General features: G+C 38.6%; 2 protein-coding genes and 1 pseudogene across 6 annotated transcripts; all 3 read left to right on the plus strand.

The window, feature by feature from the left end:
• The first annotated feature begins 9759 nt into the window (after positions 1-9759).
• On the plus strand, positions 9760-13350 carry LOC137721765 (Actin-binding FH2 (formin homology 2) family protein). Its single transcript, XM_068460785.2, has 4 exons — positions 9760-11721; positions 11804-11994; positions 12108-12343; positions 12483-13350. Exons 1-4 carry the CDS (start codon positions 10067-10069, stop codon positions 13209-13211), a joined length of 2811 nt encoding a protein of 936 aa, XP_068316886.2. The 5' UTR covers positions 9760-10066; the 3' UTR covers positions 13212-13350.
• Positions 13351-13813: 463 nt separating this feature from the next.
• Positions 13814-17687, plus strand: LOC137722159 (luminal-binding protein 5-like; annotated as a pseudogene). Its single transcript, XR_015961188.1, has 7 exons — positions 13814-13874; positions 14868-15167; positions 15457-15661; positions 15797-16516; positions 16604-16762; positions 16871-16957; positions 17076-17687. The product of XR_015961188.1 is annotated as a luminal-binding protein 5-like (transcript).
• Positions 17688-21157: 3470 nt separating this feature from the next.
• RECQSIM (RECQ helicase SIM) lies at positions 21158-26707 on the plus strand. 4 transcript variants are annotated; one of them, XM_068462157.2, is made up of 15 exons: positions 21158-21311; positions 21731-22327; positions 22417-22636; positions 22720-22830; positions 23054-23243; positions 23406-23742; positions 23888-24108; positions 24335-24391; positions 24711-24791; positions 24961-25024; positions 25256-25355; positions 25449-25532; positions 25687-25888; positions 26008-26100; positions 26220-26707. In XM_068462157.2, the coding sequence occupies exons 2-15, from the start codon at positions 21748-21750 to the stop codon at positions 26571-26573; spliced, it is 2694 nt and encodes an 897-aa protein (XP_068318258.2). In that variant the 5' UTR covers positions 21158-21311; positions 21731-21747; the 3' UTR covers positions 26574-26707. The 4 variants fall into 4 exon arrangements, with proteins under 4 accessions (XP_068318258.2, XP_088549123.1, XP_088549124.1 ...); XM_088692997.1 differs by having other exon boundaries at positions 21163-21311; positions 24961-24997; XM_088692998.1 differs by lacking the exon at positions 24335-24391 and having other exon boundaries at positions 21163-21311.
• Positions 26708-26914: the final 207 nt, after the last annotated feature.

Raw genomic sequence — 26914 nt, forward strand, 5'->3', positions numbered from 1 at the left:
TATATAAAAAATCAATATAAAATGTTAACGTGACTTAACCGTGACTACATAAAATAGAATGAGATGAGAATGACATCTAAACAGAAGGACAGACAACATGCCTCCTCTTTGAATACGTAAGAGACTTAAAACAAAACTTATCATTGGACTTTTGTGAAAAGGCCCAAAAGTAGCTGGCTCATAGCAAGAAAAACTTAGATTTGGAGTACCGTTTACCTCCATCAAACAGCTGCGCCTCCATTGCAAAGACACCGCCACCACAAAAAAAAAAAAAAAAAAAAAACCTACGAAACATTTTGCTTATACTTGGTTGCTTAATTGAGACGCCCTTTGAGGTTTCTATATATTGTACTAGCTTTTTTATTAATAAAATTTAATTAGTTTGACCAATAAAATAACAAATCTTCTGCATATTACAGTCTGCAACCATACAACTAGAAAATTGAAATTAAAAAAATAATAAAAATATAGAATTAATTTACATAATTGCTTGCACATTACGTTTATACCCAAAAGGGAAAGTTGCATAAGGAAGTTAACTTAAAAGTATTTTTATGGAAATAAAACTTGGTCTCGGTTTTCCGGGAAAAATCCTAAGTAACCTCTTTAACTCCCTAAGTAATCCATGTACAGTAAATTACTCCTGCAGCAAAAGGACATAAGAAAACCAACTTAGAACTCGTTTGGATGTGCTTTTAAAATAACTGAAAATGTTTTTTGTGAAAATATTTTTAGAAACAATCCTTAGTAAAAATGTTAGTAAATCTTGAAAAAGCACTTAAAGTGCTTCTTGGAAGAAATACAAAACCGATGTTTCTTGAAAAAAAAACACTTAAAGTGCTTTTGGAACCCAATAACATTTTATCTAAAAACGTTTTCAGTCATTTTAAAAGCACATCTAAATGAGCCCTTAATTTTCTTTATTTTATTTCTAATCCAACACAATTTTGTTTAGTTTTATCTCTTAATTTTTCCTTATTTTATTTAGTCTAGAGGAAAAAAATTATACAAGAGTTTGCAGAAGGAGAATATGATGTGCGGAAATCACTTTTCTAAATACAAAACAAGAAAAACAATATTTTACTTCTTGGTTTTGTTAAGTACTGGTAAAAATATAAAGCTTAATTAACCCACTTTTTTTTGTGCGTGAACCCAGAATTAATCCCAATACAATGAGCCTATTACCAAATACTTATGATGACTTTTAGATAAATCCTAGTGTACACGAAATATTATAAAGCCAAAGTTACATTTTAATGCACTGCATGGAGTTCCTCGTACATGAATTTTATCACAATAAATCCTGTGTGCAAGTGCTACTTTGTCTGCATCATTTATCCAATCACCTAATGTTTGAACGTGAATAATCGTCTCCGAGAGCCGAAGTAATCGAGAAGGGATGCCTATAAAACACATCAATTCTCGCTATTCATAGCTTTACATTTTTTTTTTATCAATAACTGTCGTTTATAAGATTTAAACTCAAAATTTCTCCCGCAAGATGGAGACTAAGTACTGATAGACTAAACCATCATGTTCATGCATGGATTTACTTTGTATTAGTAATGTAGTAGTAAACAAATATTAATGATGATGAAAATTATATGTACAGAAAATTACCAATGAAATGAGGATGTAGCTGAACAATTAGCTTTTTAGCCAAAATAGTCATTGAGATTGATATAACTCATCACTTTGGTCCTTGAGATTTAAAATTGATAGAATTGGTCCTTGAGACTCTCCACCGTCAATCATTTTGGTTCTTCTGTGAAAAATCTTTGTTAAGTTGAAGAAACCATTAGTTAAAGGGGAGAGGTTGATTTGATAAAAAAAAAAAAAAACTCTTAATTTAACAGAAATTTCTCATAGAATGATAAAAATGATTGGCGGTGGACAATCTCAGGAACCACTTCTATCGATTTTAAATTTCAAAAATTAAAGTGAGGAGGTATGTCAATCTCAAAAATTATTTTGAATAAAAAGAACTGAACGATTTGCATAGATATACCGCCCACGACTGTATTTGAATATTTGAGGTTTTGACATATGCAGTGCCAAAACATTTCCGGGATATGCTGGAACCCGAAATATTAATCAAAGATTTGACCAAAACAATAAATAGTGCTTGTATTTATCCTTTCGATGAAGATGTTCATAGTGAGAAAGAAGTTGATCAACTTTCGAATGGACCTTCAAAATTTCAACAGTTTTATAGCCCGACCTGAATATGCACGAATCAAGCCCTCACATGCGTAGAGTAGGACTGAACAGCCTTATACATCTACATCTGTGACAATAAATGGACATAGCAAGGTTATAAACGAAAGCAATATATAGACACCACTGAAGCACTATCGAAAACACGAACCACCAATAGTCGTCTGGCCAGTTGGTCCCATAAAACAACTTCATTGGCTTGTATTCATCGTCGGTCGACTGTAATAGTCTACGAAAGTCACATGTCAAATGTGAATCGGCATGCAGCTCAACTCCAACTAGGATCCCAAATGTGATCACCTAAATAGTTTCAGATCATTGGCATTAGTCATACTATAAAACGAACGTTTATCTTATTGAAGAATATGTTGCATGTGTCATAAATGCTATGACATGTGTCGACATGTTATCAACATTATAACATGCATCACATTTATTAATCATATTATTCATGAGGGACATCTAGGTAGAATTTTTTAGCATCTTAACTCATGAAAATTGATATTGTCATCAAAAGGGACTATAACCCCTAGCCTGGTCTTGCTTCTCACCCAAGTAATTGAATCTCTACAAATTGGTAGAAGAATTAGGGCCATGTTGAACTTGAGGGTCTCAGCTCCACCCTTAGCTATAAACACACAATAGCCCATTACATCAAACATGGCCCGATTCTTATACTGAATGAATTTCCAAGTGAAAAGGTCCAAAAATATTGAAATCCATAGGGCAATGACCCCAATCCTCTTCCAGTTGTCTTCCATCAAGTGGGGTTGTGCTCTTCAGTTGGGACCAGCTTCTGGGTTAGCAACTGACTCTGTGTCCGACTGGTCAATGGGTACCTATTTAGGGAAAGAGATTCTTTCCGTATCATTTCTACCTAATTCTCTTCATTAAATAATTCGGACTTTTGAAATTTGATTCAATGGCTAAAGTTATTATAACTTTTAAAGTGGACCCATGTTTTTAGCTTTTGGATCAAATTTCAAAGACCCAGATTGTTTGATGAGGAGGATTAGGTGGAAGAAATCCAGAAACGATCCATTTCCCCTATATAGTTAAATGGAAGTTTAGTTACGTGTAGATGTGTTAATGTAGTGATGAGTGGTGATATTTGTGTTTGTGATGATGACGAATATATGGAGTATCCATCCATGGGCACCTATTGACTATCCCTACACTTCATCTTTCCGACCAAAACTAAACTACATTCACCAGTTTTTTTTTTTTTTTTTTTCCTTTAATGTAAATTTTGTAGAGAAAAATTAAAGAGATTGATTTTTTGCCAACGGTCATGTGAAGACACCAACCCTCCCCCAAAAAAGAAAGGACCGTTGCACCTAGAAAACCCCTCGCCCATTCTCCTATACTGGATTTTATTAATAATATGAAGAAAAAAGAAAAGTAAAACAAGCGGGGAGACCAGACCAATATCTGCTGAAAACAATTAACGAAAGTAAGATATCCTGATTAAGAATTAGACATATTAGCATGAAATGAAACAATGACCAACCGTAGTAGCATGAGGTTTGAGCGAAAGAACAGTGAATCATATTTTTTCAAGTAAAAAGCTGTAACCGTACATCATGTTTGTCTTGAAAGACAGACATGATATGGCCTAGGGGACTATTATGGTATGGTCTAGGGGACAATTATAGTGCATTCAATGGACATATAATCCACGTTTTTAAATCGATTTTGAGAACATTTATAAAATTCATTATAAGCTAAAATTTGAGTTATTCTACTTGTACCATTTGTTTTTTAAAATTAATTTAGGACATTTTAAAGATTTTCAATACCTACAAGACCTACAAGGCTCCTTGGGGACCTCGCGATTAGTTTATATTATTTTTTTCTATTTTTTCAACTTTGAAAATCAATAAAAAATAGTTTCGATATCTAATAAATGTTACAATCGCATCCAAATGTCTTGCAACATTTTTGTTAATTCTCATGCAAAATATTTCCTAAAACTAAAAACTTCAATTTTCTTCACAAAAACTGTGAGTTATAACCCACGTTTTCCAATCGATTTTGAGAACTTTTACAATATTTATTATAACCCAAAATTTGAGTCATTCTAGTCGCTACACATGTTTTTAAAAATTAATTTAGGACATTCCAAAAAATTTTGACACCACAAATCTCTTTGGGGGCCTTACTACTTATTTATATTATTTTTTCTACTTTTCAACTTAAAAATAAAATAAAAAAATAGTTCCAAGACCTAATAAAAGGTAGGATTACATCTAAAGGTCTTGCAACATTTTCCTTAACTCCACGCAAAACATTTCCCTGAAGTCCTACTCTGTGGGTGCAAAAAAATGCGATCTCCGTCCCTGCAAAACGAGGTGGACTCTGGGGACGCAGAACGAGCCGAACTAGGGCGCACAAAAAACGAAGCGGGCTCCGCTCACAGAAAATGAGATGGACTTCTAGCGCGCAAAACGAGTCGAGCTTGGTGCACGAAAAAAATACAACATGTAAAACGAGGCAGACTCTGCACACCCAGAACGAGGCAAACCCATGTTTAAAAAAAAACGATGCAGGCTCTGTGCACGCAAAATGAGGCGTACGCCGTCAGGCTCTATGCATGAAAAACAAGGGCTCAATGCATGTAAAATGCGGTAGGCTTGGCACACAAAAAACGTGGCTCGCTAAATGAGATGCATTTCGCGCACGCTAATCTAGGTGAACCCAAGCGCACAGAAAAATGAGGCAGGCTCCATCACGGAAAACGAGACGGGCTTCTATCACACTAAACAAGGCGGCCTCGGCGCACAAAAAATGCGGCTCACAAAATGAAGTGCACTCTACGCGAGCAAATCGAGGCGGGCTCTACTTCTAGAAAAATATGTGTGAAACTAACCACCAGTCTAAATTACTCTATAGAAAGAAAAAAATATGTAAGTTGATCAAATCGCATCGAGCTGAAGATGATAGATAAAACACAACTTGAAATTTCAACTCAACCTCGCATTTCAAAAAGATTGCTTGACTCCTTATAAACGAGACATTCTTACTTAACTACAAACTAAAGTGTGAACATATACGAAAGCAATTCATTAAAATTACAGAAAGAACAGTTTATGCATATTAAACTATGATGTTTCTACAAATGGTACTAACTTCTTAAGCTCAATATTCTCTGCTTTTTCATTAACTTAGGTAACAAATTGGTTGCAGCCTTGCAGGCTAATTGTTCCCAAAAAAAAGTGGTGCATGAAGTAACATGGTAAGGTGAGGTCCCCCACTGCACAGTGTTGAATTCTAAGCAACCACTATGGTTAGCCAATTACTAACGACATGCAGGTAGTCTCTGTCTTGTAGCTTTGAGTGTCCTCTCTCTCTCTCTCTCTCTCTCTCTCTCTCTCTCTCTCTCTCTTTCTCTGTGGTTAGGTGAAGGGGACAACGCAGAAGCTAATGACACTGTGAATTAGGTCGTGAAAACCCAACATTAATCGCACCGAAATTTGGATGCAAGTTCAAAAGGAAGAATATGTGAGCAATACATTAGAAATAGAGAAAGGGACAAGCAGTTGCTAATAAACTTTTAAGCATCCCATAATTTGGCACCTATCAAGATCTTATAATTTGACACTTGATGTTTTCCTTTTGGCATCCGAAGACCACATGGAAAAGTGATGGTCCCCTCTCTTTGTATATTCCTCTCTGCGATTATAAGGGTTGGAGAGAACTAGTGCCATCATGCTCTACATAGGAAGAAAGCCTCGTATGAAACAAAGACGCCAAGAAGACGATGTCCCAAACTAGTCTTGTAATGGCTTCTTTCATGCAAGATCCTACAAGAGAATGTAGCAATACATCATGGAACTTGAACACTAAAAATTGAGGTCATCCCCCCTTGAATTTGATAGTTAGAATTGACACTTAAACACTTAAAAGGGTCATTTATTATTGATCCTAATATAATCTAAAAATAAATTACCAATCATTTTTCAATCAGCTGATGACTTAGGTATCGTTTGGTATGCAGACGGGACGGAACGGAACGGGATGGGACGGTGACACACCCCGACCCAGAAAGTCCACTTGGACCTTGAATCGAGCTGTGCTGGCCGACACCTGGAAGGTGACGAAGCCATAAAATGTGATAGTGTATAAAAAGTGAATGAATTTGAATCTAAAAGTGTCTAAATACCAGAGTGCGCTACGAGTGGGAGCAAACTCATTTCACACGCGATGTCAGAGCATAAGGTACAGTAGTGTGGGTAAGAATCATACCCTTAAAAATATCTATCAATACTAAGATTCGCCATAGATTCTTGTCGATACAAACTCAGCAGTTAAAACCTGGAGGGCACCAAACAGAAGGTGTGAGTAAGCAATAAAACCAAGCTTCCCAAAGTTACTACCTCTCAAAAAGTAATGCCCCTAAATGTAAAACCCGTATCGTTTTCCATAAGACAGTACAACATATATACATATATCCAAACCATACTCAGAAATGACCAAAACCACAGTTTGCCATCAACTCCACCATACATTAATAAGTAGGCCAAATGAACTAAATCAATACAAAGTGATATATCAGTCAGAGTCATCTAAAATGACTTGTACATCTTATCCATATCTCATCAATCATGGCTAGCATATAAGTCGGAGTCACCTATAGTGACCTGTAGGACTTATCCATATCTCATCAGTCATGGCTAGCATATAAGTCGGAGTCACCTATAGTGACCTGTACGACTTATCCATATCTCATCAATCATGGCTAGCATATAAGTCGGAGTCACCTATAGTGACGTGTACGACTTATTCATATCTCATCAATCATGGCTAGCATATAAGTCGGAGTCACCTATAGTGACCTGTACGACTTATCCATATCTCATCAATCCTGGCTAGCCAATAGCTCAATAAGTATACCTGCACACGAGTCGGAACCACCTAAAGTGGTCTGTACGACAGGACTGGGTGTAAATAAGTGCTACGATCACGTGAAGACTGGGCAAATAATCGCTGGTCACCTACGAGTCGGAACCACCTAAAGTGGTCTGTACGACAGGACTGTGCACCTACCTTGTATCCAAGGTGAGCGTGAGGTGCGGGAGATGAACATCACGTGAAGGACTGTGCCCTGGCCACGGGCGGGAGCACTAACACCGGGGTGCAGGTTTATGAGTTATACTATATCTCAACACAATCGTACTCACTACCATCACTAACATCAACATGTACTCACCTGAAGCTTACCTGGGTGTTATGCGTCCACCTTTGCACTTGAAAGCATTCCCAATAATTATATGCAAGTAGTATACATATGGATATACCATGATGCAATCAAACATTCAACCATGTTGTAGCATTTTCAATTATGAACTATATAGTGTGAAATGTATAATCAATAGCGCTCTACTCCCGTACTACTTATTTTCAGAGATAATTATCCATAATAACCCAATTAATACTAATTAACTAACTAATTCACAAAACTAAAACTTGCCTTTATCAATTTCCTTCGCATTACTCAATTTCCCAAATAAGGCTTTTGTCTCAAATATTTTATGGCTGCATCTAACGTCTCGTTAGACTGCCTACGTACCCTACATAGGGATCAAGCCATTCGTAGTTCATATTGTACTTCAAGCATTCACAATAATTATATATGAAAGTAATATGCCTAATCAATTTAAAAGTGTCGATAGAACTCTCAACAATATGTACGATAAAAAGGAAAAGATCTACTCACCTGGAGTCCACGCTATGATTCTCTAGCGCACGCATCGAGGCGTCCTGAATGATTGGTCCCTGTCACAAAGTCCAAAAGTGGACGGAAGATGGTCAATTTTGCCCACGAAGCCGGCGGGTGCCTAAAACTTCCCGACATCGATTCGTCGTCTACGGTGGTCCAACGGGGTCAAGGTTGGTTGGGTTTTGCTCCTGGGATGATGGGCTACAAAGCCTAAGTGGTGGCATCGGCCATTGCTTTGCCGATTTGCCGGAAAATCAAGAAGGGTGGCCGGAGTACCATTGATTTTCGTCAACTTTCGTGGCCTCATACCATGGTTAATCAAGGTGGTTCTTGGGTGGGTTTTGTAGAGGGGAATGAGAGCTTCAAGATGGTGGTGGTGGCATCGAAAAACTCCACCGGAGTTGGCCGGAATCGGCCTTGGAAAGTGGGTTGTCGCGAGTGGGAAAAACCCACGGGAAAGCTGGGATTTTTTTTTTTTTCTTTCCTTTTTCTGATTGGGCTTCACCTTAAATAATCAATTTCTGATTGGGGATTTAATTTAATCAATACTAAATCTTGAATAACCAATTTCGAACGTCCGTAATTATACCGTTATAATCCGGACTCGCAAACGGCTTTCGCCTATGCGTTGACATCCATGAGTATTATGAGAATATGTTAAAAGAATAAGTCATACGTCTCTCTAGACGATGGTTAACAGAAGTCAAAGTCCTTACCTTTAGGGCAATTTCGTAAATTCACGCTTTTTAAATAAAATAAAAACGTAAAATTTGGAACGGGTTGTCACAGACGGGACGGGACAGGACGGAACAGAACGGAGCAGGAGCAAAGATGCCTTTGGATGGAAACAAGGAGGAAGAAGAAGGAGACGGAGAGGTTATAATTTTGTGTTCCACGGATGCGGAACGAGTCGTTCCAGGGGGTGAGGTGGAACGAAAATTCACCCAAAACTCATCCCGTGGAACAGCTCGTTCCACCCGTTTTAGGCGCACCAAACGTGGGACGGAACGCCTTGTCTCACTCTGTTCCGTCTCGTCCCACGTACCAAACGGTACCTACTGAACATTTCTGCAATACATCAATGCATAGTAAAATTTTAATCACCTATTCAACATTCTTGGTGTTGCTGAATCACACCATAATAATTATGAAGAAGTGAAATATCTCTGTAAATCTATCCCGACTCCGAAAGAGTAAACCATAACGACGAAACCGTTGATTCCAAAAAAATTGCATAGTAAAATATTCGATGTATAGAGTTAGGTAGGGAAAAAACAAAATGGGACCCACGAAGACTCGTTTTGTTTTGATGAGTTGTATCTGCTAAAAAAGCCACGTTCACCTGCAAATCCCATGACTCATTTAACATGTAAAGCGGCCTTCTTGAACTCATAAATCATCACTAAAACTTTATGAAAAATAAAATGATCAAGTTCATGATTGGCAATTGATGAATGTATAGCAGAAAACATCTTCAACTTTCCTCAACTAAAAAATATTTAAAGAGAAAAAAATAGGCTAAAAATTGTGTTAAAATTACGGTTTAGATAGAACATTGTTTGAGAGACATATAGGAAGCAAATTAAAGGTGTTTTTTTTTTAATAAAAAAAATGGTACAACTGATGGAAAACCACGATTATCTACTCCTTCTAGAGGTCGGGAAGACTTACAGATGCATTTTAATCTGGCCATAAGTCTGTCTTCCACACCAGCATTGATTTTCTAACTGAGACATCTAATTTTTAATTTTAAGAAATCCTCGTAATCCGTCATTTATCACTGAAACACCGGCTCTTTGTTAAATTAAAGGTGTTTTTGCAGAGGCATTAATGGAGGTGAGAAGAGATAAGATTTGCATGAACACAGAAGTAAAAGAATGGTCAGTACACCTTCAACTGCCATGCTCAGGGGTTCCTTGGAGTAGCATTAAAGTCTCTCTCTCCCTCCCTCCCTCTCTCACCCTCCGTCCCTCTCTCTCCTCTCTCTCTCTCTCTCTCTGTGCAATACCTTCATTGCACACCACCTATTCTGCTACACCCACCCAAAGAACTTTCTGTTTTTCCTTTCTTTTCCAAATAAATGAACAAAAAGAAGATGATTTATAAACAGAAAGTTAGATTGCTGCTTTGATGATTTTTGGGTTGAGAGAGAGAAAAATGGCGTACATTTTCTCTCAGATTCTCCTCCTCAGGATCTTTTTCTTCGTATCTTTTCTCCTGTCATTGCACAATGCAGCAGAGGAATGCTTCAATGTTCATGGCCTGCAACACCACCTGCATTTCATGAAGGACAATGCCGAGGCTCCCCAAAACTTACAGATTCACAGAGTTTCCGGGGAAGATGAAGAGAATGCAGTTTCGGTTGTCGAGAAGTTCAGAGCTTTACTTGGACTGAACAGCTTCCACAAGCGAACGCCGTCAGCTGCCGACAGTGGAAATGTTTCTCCTTCTCCTTCTCCTTCTCCGTTGCCCTACAGTGAAGCGGAAGCTCCGAGTCCAGCTCCCGCTCCTGCTCCGGCGCCTCACATCCACGCGCATTCGCATCATCCGCACCGCTTGCGCTCAATCTCAAAGCCTCAAGGCATTCACAGAGAAGATAGAAGCGGAACGGCGAGGATACTTGTACCGGTTCTTGTTTCTGCAGGAGCTGCGGTTGTGATTTGTGTGCTCGGCATCGTTTGGGGTTGCAGGAAGCACAGGAAACATAAGAAGAAACCCACGAGCGTGATTTCGGTTTTCGGCCAAAACGGAGGAGCTAAATCACCAAGCAAGGTGAGGCTAAATCCTGCCACCACCACTACTACTTCTGATCTCATTTATCTTGATTCGTTAGGGTTGGATTTAGAGCAGCAACAGCAGCATATTTCTTGTTCCAAAGAAACTTGCGAAACTGTAACTACGTCACGAAATCATACATTGCTTGAGAGGGAAGAAACAAATCAACAAGTGATGAAATCGGAATTCGATGATGCTAGTAGTACTTCTTCCACTAGGGAAATTATGTCTGCTCACGAGGATATAATTGCAGAGGCAGTGAAATATGACTCTGATTGTGCTAATTCCGCAACCGGTGACAAAATTATTCCTGTTGATTCGTATTCTTCCGATGATGAATCTTTCCATTCTTTCGGAGATTCAAATTCATCCAACATCCGCCTTTCAAATGCCTCGGCTGGTAGCCTAGGTGACTCATCGGATGTTCTCTCCACAAATGTGTCGAACATAGAACCTTGTTTAGAAGCACATTCTATAAACTTACCAGATCAACCAGAAACCATAATCCGAAATAAAGAATCCGAACTTCTGACTGCACCGTGCTCTTCCAATTGCGAAAAGAATGTCAACGCTCCTCCAGCACCACCCCCTCCACCCCCACCACCAATCAAGCATTTTCCTCATTTCCATTCTTCTCCCAGTTCAACTAGAATTGCATCGAAAGCTTCATGCTCGTCTTCTACATTGCGAAATCTATCACCGCCAAGAAAATCAGGTTCTTCTTGCGGATCAAATCAAACCCCCGAAGGGGGATTTTCTGCTTCACCTCAAAACTCTTCTAGACCTTCAGAAACTCCACCTCCTATTCCTCCACCACCCTGCCCGCCTCCCTTTTCGAAAGCGAATAATAGCTTTTTGAAAGGTCCTCCTCCTCCGCCCCTCCCTCAGGCTACACCATTGGGGAAAGATGGAACTCCGCTGCCTAAACTGAAGCCGTTGCATTGGGACAAAGTCAGAGCTGCACCGGATCATTCTATGGTGTGGGACAAACTGAGATCAAGCTCGTTCGAGTAAGTTACATTAAGTTTCAGATTTGTCTTGGTATCTACTTTTCTGCTTAAAACCTTGACCTGATTATGAGTCTTGAAACAGGCTGGATGAGGAAATGATTGAATCGCTTTTCGGATACAATCTACAAGGCTCAATGAAGAATGATGAAGCAAAGAGCAAGAGCCCTTCTCCAAGCAAGCATGTTCTTGAGCCGAAAAGACTACAGAACATAACCATACTCTCTAAAGCCCTGAATTCTACTGCTGATCAAGTATGCGAAGCACTAGTTCAAGGTATATGCAACTCTTAAAACTTACAAATATACTTTACCAAATCAGGACGTCTTTCGCAGAGCCGGACTGGTACCATAAACAACCAAAACCTAACAAAATTACGACATTAACAGGAAATGGCTTGTGCTTACAACAACTGGAAGCGCTCGTGAGGATGGAACTCACCAAGGAGGAAGAGGGTAAGCTCACCGGCTACAAAGGAGACATCAGTGAACTCGGGTCAGCGGAGAAGTTTGTGAAGGCGGTGCTTAGAGTACCTTTTGCTTTCCAACGAGTTGAAGCAATGCTTTACAGAGAAACGTTTGAAGATGAGGTGGTTCACCTTAGGAACTCCTTTTCAGTGCTAGAGGTAGGCCTGTTCGGGAATATGCTTATGTAAGAAGCCTTCTGTTCATAAGTGCTTCTGCTAGATCCGCTTTTATTATACAACAAGAAACATATTTGAGCACAAAATAATCTTTTTCTTTTGTCTAAATTATGGTTTATAGGAGGCCTGTAAGGAACTGAGGTCAAGCAGGCTCTTCTTGAAGCTACTCGAAGCGGTGTTGAAAACAGGAAACCGGATGAATGTTGGAACGATCCGAGGAGGTGCCAGAGCATTCAAGCTAGACACTCTCCTCAAGCTCTCCGATGTAAAAGGAACCGATGGAAAAACCACATTGCTACATTTTGTTGTGCAAGAAATAATACGGGTAGAAGGGATTCGAGTTTCGGACAGCATCATGGGGAAGATCAGCCAGAAGAACAAAACCAAAACCCTAGAAGAGAAAGAAGAAGACTACAGAAGAATGGGGCTTGACCTAGTTTCCGGCCTCAGCACCGAGCTCTACAACGCGAAGAAAACAGCCACATTGGACTTGGATGTTCTTGCAAGCAGTGTATCAAATCTCTCCGATGGAATGGAAAAGATCAAACGTCTTATACACAAGGAGTTGTGCATGGATGAGAACAGTGGTAATTTGGTCAATTCGATGAAATCGTTCATATGCTATGCGGAGGAACGTTTGAGAGAGTTGCAGGGTGATGAGAGTAGGGTTCTGTCACAGGTGAAGGAGATAACAGAGTATTTCCATGGGAACGTGAGTAAGGAAGAAGCGAATCCGCTTCGGATTTTCGTGATTGTTAGGGACTTTTTGGGAATGTTGGATCATGTTTGTAAAGAGCTTAGAAGCTCAAAAGCACCACGCACTCCAAATCCTCTGGCTCCATTCAAATAGGTTGTAGATTTTGTGAGATTGTTTTTGGTGTGTTCATATGATGGATTTTCATTCACTAAGCAAGAACGTTAACGTGGTTGAATTTTGTATGTAGGGTTTTGGCCTTAAGGCTGCGTTGGATATGAATTTCATTACCTCATCTAAAATGTGTCGTTTCATATCGTCAAATATATCGATTTTTCTGTCAAATTGAGGGTTATTTTGTTCATTCGGGTGATGAAAAAGTAACGGAATAGGTGATACATTTTTCATTTCGTGCCAAATGGACACACTTTAAAATATTAGGAGAACTTAATATGAAATAGAAACTCAAAAGATAGTCGTGGTGCGAGTAATTATGCACATCAACTAGTTCGCCTAAGAAAGATACAAGGAGAACTCCTTCATTTGGAGAGATTATCTTTTGTCACCAATTATTCACGAGTCAATCATCAATTAGATAGATAGTGCACTTTTTAAACACATGACAAACATTTATTGGACAATAACGCCACTAAAATTTAAACTTAGCTGAGAAAATTTCTCCTTCAACCGGCTCCCACACATGGTCCCATTTTGGTAGACCTGAATGTCGGGGTCCCACGTGTTTTTTGTGATGACGGATGACGTGGACGACCGCCGGAACTCAAGAATTTCTCCACCGTTGGAATGATTTGGGCTTCCGTGAGGTAGAAGTGATAATGGGCCAAATAAAAACAAAGCAATTGTGGTCCAGCCCAGCCCAGACTCAAAGACCCAATTAGACATCTGAAACAAAGCATCCAAATTACTATAACACCCTCGTTCTTTCGTCCGATACCCATTTTACCCTCCAGCTCTCCGCGCGCCTTTTTCCCCTTCTTCACAATTCAAGAACAGTTCGGATCCCAACAGACTCCACGCGTCAACCTACCATACGCCATTTGACATGTCCCGGTAACAAGGCAACAACGTGCGCTGATAAAAACTGCCAACGTGGCGCACCGCCATTGGCCAATAATACGCACGACATAAACATTGCCGCACAGGCCACACAGTATATAAGAACCCCCTCAGGCCTCAACCTTCTTCTCTCACACTCAGAATTCAAATTCCCAAACACAAAAATCTCAACTAAAAAAAAAAAAAAAAAGTTTTAACTAAACATTTCCGGTATTATTAATTTTAACGAAAAATGACATTTTACTATAAAAAGTCATTCTTAGTATTATTTACTTATAACACATTTTTGTCATTTTGATTAAAACGTAAAGTTTTCAAGTCATTTTTATTAGTTTTTCTAAAAGAAAAAGAAAATCAATGGAGGCGAAGAGGATCCAAGCATTGTCGTTCACGTTTCTACTTCTCTACAATATAATCAAATCTTTATGTTAATTTCTTAACTAGTTCGGTTATGAAATGAACATTCATTTCTGCCTCTTTATTGAGTGACAATTACTAAGAACGAACGCTAATTTGTCACCGATAATGTATCACATGTCTTTGCAAAATGTATCAACATGTGACTGATTTTAAGTCTCTAACTAATACGTGCTCGATTTTAAAAACAAACGTCATGCACATAGAATTTCTAGTTTATTTTATTAAATCAATAATTTTCATCCTTGGCTTTGAACTTGTGATTAGTCTATGGCACATCCGAATTCCGATTTATTTTTTTTCATACATTTGCTGAAGAATTTGTTCTTTTTAATTTTGGCTTGTGGGTAGAATTCCTGTGTGGAATAGCAGTAGCGGCCGATGATTCATCCAAGTTGGGGACTCTGATCGGAATCGATCTCGGAACAACGTATTCCTGTGTGGGAGTGTACAAGAACGGTCATGTGTAAATCATAGCGAACGATCACGGCAACAGAATCACGCCCTCCTGGGTCGCATTCACTGATACGGAGCGTCTGATCGAGAGGCGGCCAAGAATCAAGCCCCTCTCAACGCAGAACGCATCATTTTCGACGGCAAGCGGCTCATTGGGCGAAAGTAAGCAAATTTACTTACTAATTTGGCTGCAAGAGACTGATTTTGTGTGTGTTTAATTTGGATTATTAACATAATGGGGAAAGTAAGCAAATTTTCACTTGCTAAATTGGATTATTTGGAAGGGGATGTGGTTTATCTGTGTGTTTAATTTGGATTATGAACTTAAATGGGAAGAATTTAAGCAACTTTACATGGTACTTGGATTGGAAGATGTTGTGGATTATCTGTGTGTTTAATTTGGATTATGAACTTAATTGGGTTTTGTTCGATTCGGTGTTTTGATTTGTAGGTTTGATGATCCAGAGGTTCAAAGAGATACTAAGTTTTTACCTTATAAGGTTGTGAACAAAGATGGGAAGCCTTATATGCAGGTGAAGGTTAAACCAAGGTTTTTAGCCCTGAGGAAATCAGTGCTATGATTTTGAGTAAGATGAAGGAAACCGCCGAGGCCTACCTCGGGAAGAAAATCAAAGACGCCGTGGTAACCGTTCCAGGTAATGCTCAAAAATTTCCTCGCTTAAATCTTCTATAGTCCTGTGGATGGTTATTAGATGATACAATGAGAAAGCATAGTGATTATGTTATTGTGTTCATTGGTTTGATGGGTTGTTTTTTATTGGTTCTTGTAGCTTATTTCAATGATGCGCAGAGGCAGGCTACCAAGGATGCGGGCATCATTGCCGGGCTCAATGTGGCTCAGATAATCAATGAGCCTACAGCCGCAGCCATTGCCTATGGTCTAGACAAGAATGAAGAGAAGAACATATTAGTTTACGATCTTGGTGGTGGTACATTTGATGTTGGCATCTTGACAATTGATAACGGTGAGTTTGAGGTGAGGTCTACAAGTGGAGGCACTCACTTGGGAGGAGAGGACTTCGACCATAGAGTAATGGACTACTTCATCAAGTAGATCAGGAAGAAATATAACAAGGATATTAGCAAGGACCACAAGGCTCTCTGGAAACTTCGAAAGGAATGTGAGAGAGCTAAGGGAGCGTTGAGTAGGCAGCATCAGGTTCGAGTGGAGATTGAATCTCTTTTTGATGACGTAGATTTGTCGGAGCCATTGACAAGGGCTAGATTCGAGGAGTTGAACATGGACTTGTTCAAGAAGACCATGGGACCGGTAAAGAAGGCTTTAGAAGATGCAGGCTTGAAGAAGAAAGATATTCACGAGATTGTCCTCGTTGGAGGGAGCACCCGAATTCCTAAGGTGCAAGAGATGTTGAAGGACTTCTTCGATGGGAAAGAGCCAAGCAAGGGGGTCAATCCTGATGAGGCTGTTGCATACGGTGCTGCAGTTCAAGGTGGAGTTCTCAGTGGCGAAGGCGGGGAAGAAACCAAGGGTAATTGTACGCTTTCATTTGTTAGTGAGTGCGCTGATTGTTAACATAATTAACAAATGACTAAGATTTGCTTTGTTTTCTTTGCAGACCTGCTTTTGCTTGATATTGTACCGTTTAGTCTTGGTATCGAACCAGTTGGCGGTGTCATGACAAACTTGATTCCAAGAAACACCGTTATCCCAACTAAGAAGTCTCAAGTCTTCTCCACTTATCAAGGCCAGTAGACCACAGAATCCATCGAAGTAAGTTTATAACAGATACATGCACAGATTAGTTTGATGGGAATTTCGACGTTTTGCATAGCGTGTGCTTTTTTTGTTACTTTGACCGATGTATGCGGTTGAAAATAATCAGGTGTGTACGAAGGTGAAAGAAGCTTGACGTCAAGGATTGTCGTGAGCTTGGTAAGTTTGATCCCACCGGCATTCCACCTGCTCCAAGGTAATTGAAAACTAACCCAAGTACTAATCTGAATTGGTTGGGGTAAATTTAGTCTTGTCTAATATTTGCAAAGACGAATTATATACTGAAAGCTGCCTGCTTTAATTTTCTGCTGCAGAGGAGTTCCCCAAATCGAGGTGAGAGTAGAGGACAAGGCAGCAAAGAAATCTCAATCCATAACCATCACCAACGACAAGGGGCGTCTGAGCCAGGAAGAGATAGAGAGAATGGTGAAGGAGGCTGAGGAGTTTGCCGAAGAGGATAACAAAGTGAGGGAAAAGGTCGATGCCAGGAACAAACTTGAGACCTACATTTACAGCTTGAAGAGCACTGTCAATGACAAGGACAAGCTGGCAGATAAGATTAATTCAGATGACAAGGAGAAGATCGAAAGCACACTGAAGGAAGCGCTCGAGTGGTTGGATGACAACCAAAACGCCGAGAAGGATGATTTCGATGGGAAGCTGAAGGAGGTGGAGGCAGTATGTAACCCGGTGATAAAGCAAGTTTATGAGGAGTGGTGGAAGTTCTAGTGATTCGCAGGATGAGGAAGAAGCAAATGATGAGTTGTAGAAACTAGGAAGGGAGAATGTTTGAGATTTCATTGTCGTTTTTGTTCTTTTCTTTTGGCGGGTGTTATAGCTCAAAATGTATCATGGTTGATGGTGTTTACGTAATGGTAAGGAAAATTCTTTCACGTCAAGTAGCATTAAATGTTACGAGCATTGGATAACCTGGATTGGTTTGGATATTATTTTTATTGTGGTCTTGTGAATTCAGGTCATCCAATGTTCGTATCATTTAATGCTACGTAGTACTGAAATGAAATCTATAAGACCATCTTCATCTCTTGAATTAAAACCTAAAATTTTTAACTCATAAAATTTAGGTTTTAACTCATAAACATGTTTTTCTACTCCAACTCTTTTGGTTTCAATTTTTAGTTCGAGATTATTAAATACTGAATTTAGGATTCTCAAAGTAATTTTTTTAAAAGAAAAAAAAAATGTATACTATCCTTATTTAATTTTACGAATATTTTAACCTAAAAATATTTAGATTCCGATAAATATTGAAAATCACTAAACCGACATCATAAAACTCGTGGAACGTTATAAAAGAATATGAAACACGCAAATATATATATATTTTTAATTATTTTAGCCGTTATATTTAAATTTGAACTGTTAGATCTTTTTCTTTACCGCTAGATTTGATCATATTAAATCTTAAGGTAAACTGTTATTTGACCTCTTGAACTATTACTCCAGTTGAAATTGACCATCTAAACAATTTTTTTAGTAAATTAACCCCCTAAACTATTTGAAATAAGCCAATTGACTCCTTGTCGGTAGATTTCATCCTCTATTTCATCAAATTCAAAGGAAAATTACTCTTTCCTTTATCAATTATTGCTTGTCAATTATAACCAATAATGTAATTATGACATGTGAAAACAAAATAATGTGTAATGACAATGTGAGATGGTCCGTTATGTAAACGTTTGGTTTTTTTATGTTTTCTTATTATGCTATATATTTTAGAATTATTTTGTGTCCATGTGTCAAAATTTTATTAGTGGTTATAACTGGCAAGTAACAATTAATGATGAAACGACTAATTTGCCCTTGAACTTGACAGAATTGATTTTGCAATTTTAACGGCAACTGGTTAATTGATTGATTTTAAATAGTTCAAGGGGTTAATTTACTAAAAAAATAGTTTATGGGGTTAATTTCAATTAGAATGATAATTCAGGGGGTCAAATCGCAATTTACTCTAAATCTTAGTTGTTAGATTCAATGAATTTATAAATATAAAACTAAAAAAAATACACATACGATGCCCCGAACACACTAACCAAGTGGAATTTTGGGCTAAATTTGCCCCAAAAATGTGACATCTCACATCACCCAGGGGAGTGAGCCTTATATGTATATTCTCATCCCTACCTAGCACGAGGCCTTTTGGGAGCTCACTGGCTTTGGGTTCCGTAGGAACTCCAAAGTTAAGCTAGAAGGGGGCTTGAGCAATCCCATGATGGGTGACCAACTAGGAAGTTGCTCGTGAGTTCCCAAAAACAAAACCGTGAGGGAATGGTAAGCCCAAAGCGGACAATATCCGTGCTATGGTAGTGGAATCGAGCCTGGGAAGTGATTCCGCCCCGGGTCAGGATGTGACAATTGGTATCAGAGCTTAACCCTAGTCGCGTGTGTGCCGACGAGGGTGTCGGGCCCTTAATGAGGGTGGATTGTGACATCCCACATCGCCCAGGAGAGTGATCCTTATATGTATATTTTCATCCCTACCTAGCACGAGACATTTTGGGAGTTCACTGGCTTTGGGTTCCGTAGGAACTTCAAAGTTAAGCGAGAATGGGGCTTGAGCAATCCCATGATGGGTGATCCACTAGGAAGTTGCTCGTGAGTTCCCAAAAACAAAATCGTGAGGGAATGGTAAGCCCAAAGCGGACAATATCGTGCTACGGTAGTGGAGTCGAGCCTGGGAAGTGGTTCCGCCCCGGGCCGGAATGTGACAAAAAATGAGTTTTGGGTTAAAACTCATATTTGACCCACAAGGGTTGGCAACAAGTTGAGATAGATTTAGAACCTAAAATTTGAGTTTTACTTCAAGTAAGTCTAGTAAGATGTATATTTGAACTTTAATTTCAACTTTTTTAATATTGAATGAAAATTGGAATTTTTTCGTTTTATCCTACAGTGCAAGTAGATTTTGATGGAACAATGCATGAGATTTAAATTATCTATGAGCTTGGTTGTAAGTGTTTTTTAAAATAGTTAAAGGCGTCTTTTGTAAAAATGTTTGTGAAATTAATCTTTAATAAAACTACAAATAAATCATAGAAAAACATATGAGTGTTTTTCTGTAGAAAACACTTCAAATGTTTTTGAAACTCAAAAAAATATTTTTTCAAAAAGCGCTTCATGATTTTGAAAGCATTCCTAATTGAGAAATACGGATCATCTTTGTGAGGATTTAAGTGATCAGTGAATCATGTTCGTTCATCATATATTTTACGATCATAAATTATTTCGTTTAAAATTGAACACAAATAGTACTCGACAAAAACTGTTCACATAATATATGATAAACAGACACGATTCACGAATCTATAAAAACATCATAAAGATGATCCGGAGAAAATCATGTTGGCTAATTGAGACTATATGGGGGCGTTTGTTGCGCCGGACTATCTCGGACTGGATTAGCTTCAAGGACTAAGCTGGACTGGCTTAGACTAGATTAAACTGTACTAACTTAGTGAAGCGTTTGGTGCAGTATTGGACTAAGAAGCTGGATAATAACAAATTCTAATATTATATTATTTAATATTAAATTATTAATATTTTATTATGATCTTATCTTTTTCTCTATATTTTCCTACCATTTCCGTCCCACTCTCTTCTTCTTCTCTCATCGTCCCTCCCTCTCCCTCTTTTTTTCCTCTCAGACCTCTCAATTCATGTCTCTTTCTCATTCCTGGTCAAACACCTTATTGATTTCAGTCTCTATTTCTCTGTCCTCCCTCCCTCTCTAGCTATGCGTTGTTCGAACGGAACCTCACGGCTCCAATTTTCCCGACGAGTTGCAGGTTTCCCAATGTGTTTTCTAGCTAACCCTCATTAAATTGGATGAAGTTAGCACCGCCAAAAAATTCATCACCATCCCTGGACCGAGATCTTAGCTTTGCATGCTCGAATCTGTCATGGATTTGAAGAAGCCCAAACAGGCCGAGACTTCCAGGCCATTTTCCGGCCACATTCGACCACATTTTGGCCTCAATTTAGTTAAAATCGTAATATTGTCACTCCGAGCTTCAATTTGGTATATTTTATATGAAAGTTGGTTGTGAAATGGATCTAAAAGAGAGTCGGAAAGTTAATGATTGATCTAGGTGACCGGAGATAACGAGGAGTCTGTCGGGAGTGGTCGTTGAGCATGACGAGGACGAGAAAGAGAAGATAGTCTTAGCTAGTCCCATGGTTATTGAGGGGTCTCGCTAAGACCTCTTAGTGAAGGGTTTTGTCCATGCTAGTCCCCTTCAGTCTCATTAATATTAGTCCCAGCATGGAACAAACACGGTATTGGACTAATAGCTACTCCAGTCCAGTCCAGTCCAATTTAGTGAGAGGGCAAACAAACGCCCCCTATTTGTATTATCAATTATTAATGTTGTCTGTTTTACTGACGCAAGAGGACGGACGACATGACGTAGGATGAGAGAAGACCATACACGCGATACGCCTCCACTTCAAAATTCCCAACTTCGGAGTTTGGCGGGGCGAGTTCCCAAGTTCCCAGAGAAAAGAGAGCGCTTGCGCGCAGGGCTAACGTAAGCTCATGCTTTCGATTTTCGTCTTTTGAGTTTTAATCTTGATTAATGTACATATCTTTCTTCAATTTTTGCTTAATTATTAATTAATTGAATACGCGGAATTGTTCTTTGTGGTTTTTAATTTTCACCGTTTGAACTTTGATTGCTCAACCTGAATCTCACACCATTGTCGATTAGTCGAATCAGTTTTCTTAGGAAGAAATTAAAAATTACAACTTGTTTTAATTTCCATTTGTTCTTTGAGGTAATTAAGTTTAAGGGCAAGAGCAAGATCCCTTTTTATGTTAGTAAAAACAGAAATTGATGTGAAAATTAATTTCAATTGGATTTGGAATCGAATTTTCATATGGGAATCCGGTTTTTCTGGTTTGCATTTTGATGCATGATTGACTCTTGGTTTCGTAAATTTTCGCTAGAGAGCATTTTTCGTGCCATGAATGTCAATAGCGTCTCACCTGATGAAGATGAAGTCATTGCGAAACTGCTTGATATGGGATTTGAGAATTCCGCTGTCGTAGATGCTGTAAAAGAAGTAGGCCCTTCATTTGATGATGCATTGGATTATGTATTGAATGGTTGTAGTAGAAACAATCAGAGAGCATTGAGTAGTTCAAAATGCACCACAAGGAATGTGAAGGCTTTGGGGAAAAGGGCTTTTACTGCTCCGTGTCAAATTCGACAGTCTAGCATACTGGATCATTTTCATTCCACCGGTAGACCAAAACGGATTAAGACTGAGGTTGTACCTGACGTTTCTGTTTCTGGATCAAAACTAGTGTGCGCTTCTGTAGAACAATGTGAGAGACCTCCTTCTGTTGTGGATCATCGTGTTGAAGTCTTGACAGAATTGTCTGCATCGGATTGCCTGGACATTCGATCAGATTGGGAGAAGACAGCTAACAGTCTCTTGCAAAAGCATTTTGGTTATTCATCATTAAAAAGTTTCCAGAAGGAGGTCTTGGCTGCTTGGATGGCTCACCGAGATTCTCTTGTTCTTGCCGCAACAGGGTCTGGTATTATTTCTTGCTTATTTTTGTGTCTGTTTTCCTTATCTTTCTGTTAGATGGTTGGCTGCAGTTACTCATAATTACCTTTTATGCAGGTAAATCTCTGTGCTTCCAGATTCCAGCATTGTTGACAGGGAAGGTGGTTGTTGTGATTTCACCGTTGATAAGCTTGATGCACGATCAATGCTTAAAGCTGGCAAAACATGGGGTATCTGCTTGCTTTCTTGGATCTGGGCAACCAGATAGTACTGTGGAAAACAAAGCAATGACAGGGATGTACGACATAGTATATGTTTGTCCTGAAACTATCTTGAGGTAAGAGACTTCTTTATTAAATAGCTATTGTTTTACTAAGTTGTCTTGAAGTGTCTGAGAAATTGCAATCTATCGTGCTACAGACTGATAAAGCCACTTCAAAAATTAGCAGAAAATCGTGGAATCGCACTTTTCGCTATTGATGAAGTCCATTGTGTTTCGAAGTGGGGGCATGATTTTCGGCCTGACTACAGGTTTGTCAGATGTCTGTTTACAAGTGCATCATATACACCACTACAAATTAATGGTTGGATTTAGGTATGACTGATGCATGTCCTAAACATGGGCATAGATGACATGAGCATTATTAGTCATTTGGATCTAGCCTCCACATCTGCTGTCGATATGGCATCGTTTTAGTTCATTTGGAGTCGAAAGTTATCATGTTTCCTTGACACGTATTTCCAAATGTTTCAGGAAATTGTCTGAGTTGCGAAAGAACTTCAGTGCTTGCGAGTTAAAATTCTTAAAATTTGATATACCACTGATGGCATTGACTGCTACTGCCACAATTCAGGTCCGGGAAGACATTCTTAAGTCATTGTCCATGTCAAAGGAAACGAAGGTTGTGCTAACTTCCTTTTTCCGGCCAAATCTAAGATTTAAGGTAAGTTTATTGTATTAGTTTTAGAAAAAGTTTTAGTCTTACTTTAGGTTCTTTTAATAAAATTATCAGCAGGAGGGTTTTGTTCTGCATGGATAAATCATAGATTCCAGTTATGATAATTTCTTATATTCTTCATCCATTTACTTTTATCATGACTTACAGGTACAACATAGTAGAACATCTACATCAACTTATGAGGATGATTTCTGTGAATTGATAGACATGTATACTGGAAAGAGAGAAACAGGAGAAAAGAAACAAATGATCATGTCACAAGAACTAAACGACCTCCTGAATTGCTCTGCTAATAGTAGCATATCAGAGGTAGATAGCATTTCTCAGGATGATTTGGACAATATTGAGGATGACTTCTCTGACAGAGGTGATGAAGCAAGTTCATCCCAGGAAAATGGTTCAAGTGCTTCAAAGGGAAGGGAGCTGTCAGTTGACTACTTGGAAAATGACCTTGACATCTTCCAGAGCGTGAATGATTGGGACGGTATTGTTATTTGAAATTTCTGTTATTTTTCTCTCTTATCTTTTCCTTTGTTATATGATCTAGGACTCCTGTGATATTAGTAATAGACTTGATAGTTGTCTTGTCAGATATGATTATTGTTCAATGCACTTATCTTTTCATACAGTTAGCTGTGGTGAATTCTCGAGACAAACTGTTTGTGATGACTGGAATACTAGATCTAATATAACTGATCTTCCAAATAAACTGGAAGAAAGACTAAGACTTGTGCAAGAGCCTTTACAGAAAGGGTCAACCATCATATATGTTCCTACTAGGAAGGGAACGTTGAGCATTGCAAATTATCTTTGTCGGTGCGGGGTGAAAGCTGCTGCCTATAATGCAGCGGTACGTCATGGATTTATGACAGTTGCAGGTTTTTATAAATGCATATTATTATAGTGTTCTCTTCTAGATGAATGTTGGTGATGGATTTTTTTGACTTTCACCTATCATGCTAGTTCATTATTGAATTCTGCTCATTATCCAATTGCTAAATTGAAGATACTGCATGCTGCCACTGAAAGTCTATCTCTTGTTTGCTACCATATATGTGGGTTTAATTTTTCTCCAGTTGCCAAAGTCGCATCTAAGGCAGGTCCACAAGATGTTTCATGAAAATACTTTAGAGGTATGAATTTCAGGCTTACGGAAGATGCTAAAAATGTTGAATTCCTGATTGTTCTGTGCTCCATATGTATATGTATATCACATCTAAAACTAAACAAATTTTTTATGCATATGCTGGATCTCCTGTTAAGCATTGGAATTTGTTTGAGGCATTTGTTAATAAATTTCAATTTAGCAACTTGAGGTTTATAGTTTCATTTGTTCTCATTAATGATCCATTAAGTTCTGAAAAATAATTATCTTAAACTTAAAAACCAGGTATTGAAGAGAAAAGGTGGGAGTCTAAACTCGACATTAAAATTATTTTCCTCCCATTGTAGGTTGTTGTTGCAACAATTGCATTTGGAATGGGAATTGACAAACTAAATGTCCGAAGAATCATCCACTATGGCTGGCCACAGGTGATCTTTTTACTCTAGTTTTGCTTCATTTTGTTTGTTCTAACTAAACATAGATTCAGTAGTTTGCTTCTTTGTTAACGCAGTATATATGCCGACGACAGCTATTGGTTTATTACTTAATTATACACTGCTGTGTGTGAGCTTCTTATAACGTTTTGCTCTATGATAGAGTTTGGAAGCATACTATCAAGAAGCTGGTCGAGCAGGTAGAGATGGAAAATTAGCCGACTGCAGTGAGTTGATTTTCAGAATATGAGCTGTAACTAGGTTAAGTTAATTGAAAATTTTAACCTTATATTTCTCTTTGTGACAAGTAAGCTAACTTTATGCATTCCAAGCTCATGTATATTCTGCTTGAAACATATCTGCTTTTTCTCGTTATTTTTGCATTGTTAAATGTGACTTTTGTTCTGAAGTCCAGATTGCTGGATTGGACTTAAACCTTGTCTGTTTCTCTTGAGCAGTTTTATTTGCAAACTTAACAAGAGCTCCGTCACTTTTGCCGAGTCGAAGAAGTGAAGGGCAGACAAAGCAAGCATATAAGATGTTATCAGATTGTTTCAGGTTTATGTTAAATACATCTCCTTGCAACCTTGTTTGTTTCACACGCTTGCAGGCAAATACATAGGTATTATATACTTTTCTGTTTACTTGCAGGTATGGAATGAATTCTTCATGCTGTCGGGCTAAAAAACTTGTGGAGTACTTCGGGGAGGATTTCGGTAATGAAAAGTGTCTCTTGTATGTATCATTTCTCCTCTTTTGAGGTTCTGTTTTGAATATTTTCTTCACCAGAGTTTGCTTTTGGCCAGTTTATTTTTAATGTGTTTTATCTTTACTCGTGCGTGACTGTTTTTCATATTTTATGCATATTAATCAATTTACTTCAATGCAGCTGTGATGTGTGTGTAAATGGACCCCCCGAACTGCAAAATTTGAGAAAGGAGACAGATCTCTTAATGCAGGTTATTGCTGCTCATCATGCAAGTAAATACAGGACCGGTTTATATGATGATGATATGGGTACTGATATTAAACATGAGAGGTATATGGGAAAGCTAAATCTCAGGATGATTGTCAGTAAAATAAGGGAGCAGGTGGGTTCTCTCTCGCTTTCCGCTTATGTAAAATTCTTGCAGTGGCACTTAAGATGCAACTCAAATTCTAACACATTGTTTGGTGATTTTCATACGATGGCCATGGACGCCGTGTGCAGTCTCAAGAATTTATGGCAACCGAACTTCTTTGGTGGCAAGGCCTTGTTCGAATCGTGGAAGGTAAAGGCTACGTCAAAGAGGGTGATAAAAAGGTATAAACTTCCTTTATCCTGATCAGCTAAGTCTTTCTCTGCATGCTTGATTCACCATGCGTCGTGTCAGTTTCTTGCTCAGTCTGATCTCACATTTTCGACTTAAACATTCTACGCAGACACACGTTCAGCTAAAGTTCCCCGAGCTAACAGAACTTGGGTTGGAGTTTCTCGAATCCAAAACGGAGCAAACTTTCTACGTTCACCCTGAAGCGGATATGCTACTCTCTGCAAGCAGACCTAAATCTTTCTCAACTTTTTCGGACTGGGGCAAAGGCTGGGCTGATCCTGAGATTCGGCGTCAGCGGTTAGAGGGCATTCGAGGCAACAGAAAACCATTTAGCTCCGGAGGTAAAAGAGGAAGACGAAAGTCACGAAGGCAACGAAATGGTCCAAGTTTAAAAACTGCTCGAGGTAGAATAGAGGCCAAACTGTCCAATAAAAGTGTCCGGCCAAGGTCTTTGAATCGTTGACAAGTTTGGGATTTTACATGCAAGACATTGTGATGTGATCAAGGATTTAAATATGAAAAAAAAGGAAATGAGAAGCTTTGCATGTGGGACCTCTTCAGTCATTTCACGTTAAACTATTGACGTTTTTTTTGTCATCGAACCGAGTTAAACTGTTGACGCTTCTTTTGTTACCAAACCAATTTTATTATCAACATCACGTGAACTGACAAGAAAATTAATATGCATGTCAAAAAACTATTTTAGTTAATCATTATTTTATGTAACTATTGCGCGCTTTTTATGTCAGTTCACGTGAAACAAGTAAATGATATTTAAATTTTGCAATTGTTATGCATGTGTTA

The sequence above is a fragment of the Pyrus communis genome, chromosome 4 (assembly GCF_041283825.1).
Source record: "Pyrus communis isolate YQ-2024b chromosome 4, ASM4128382v1, whole genome shotgun sequence".
In the NCBI taxonomy this organism is placed as follows: Eukaryota; Viridiplantae; Streptophyta; class Magnoliopsida; order Rosales; family Rosaceae; genus Pyrus; species Pyrus communis.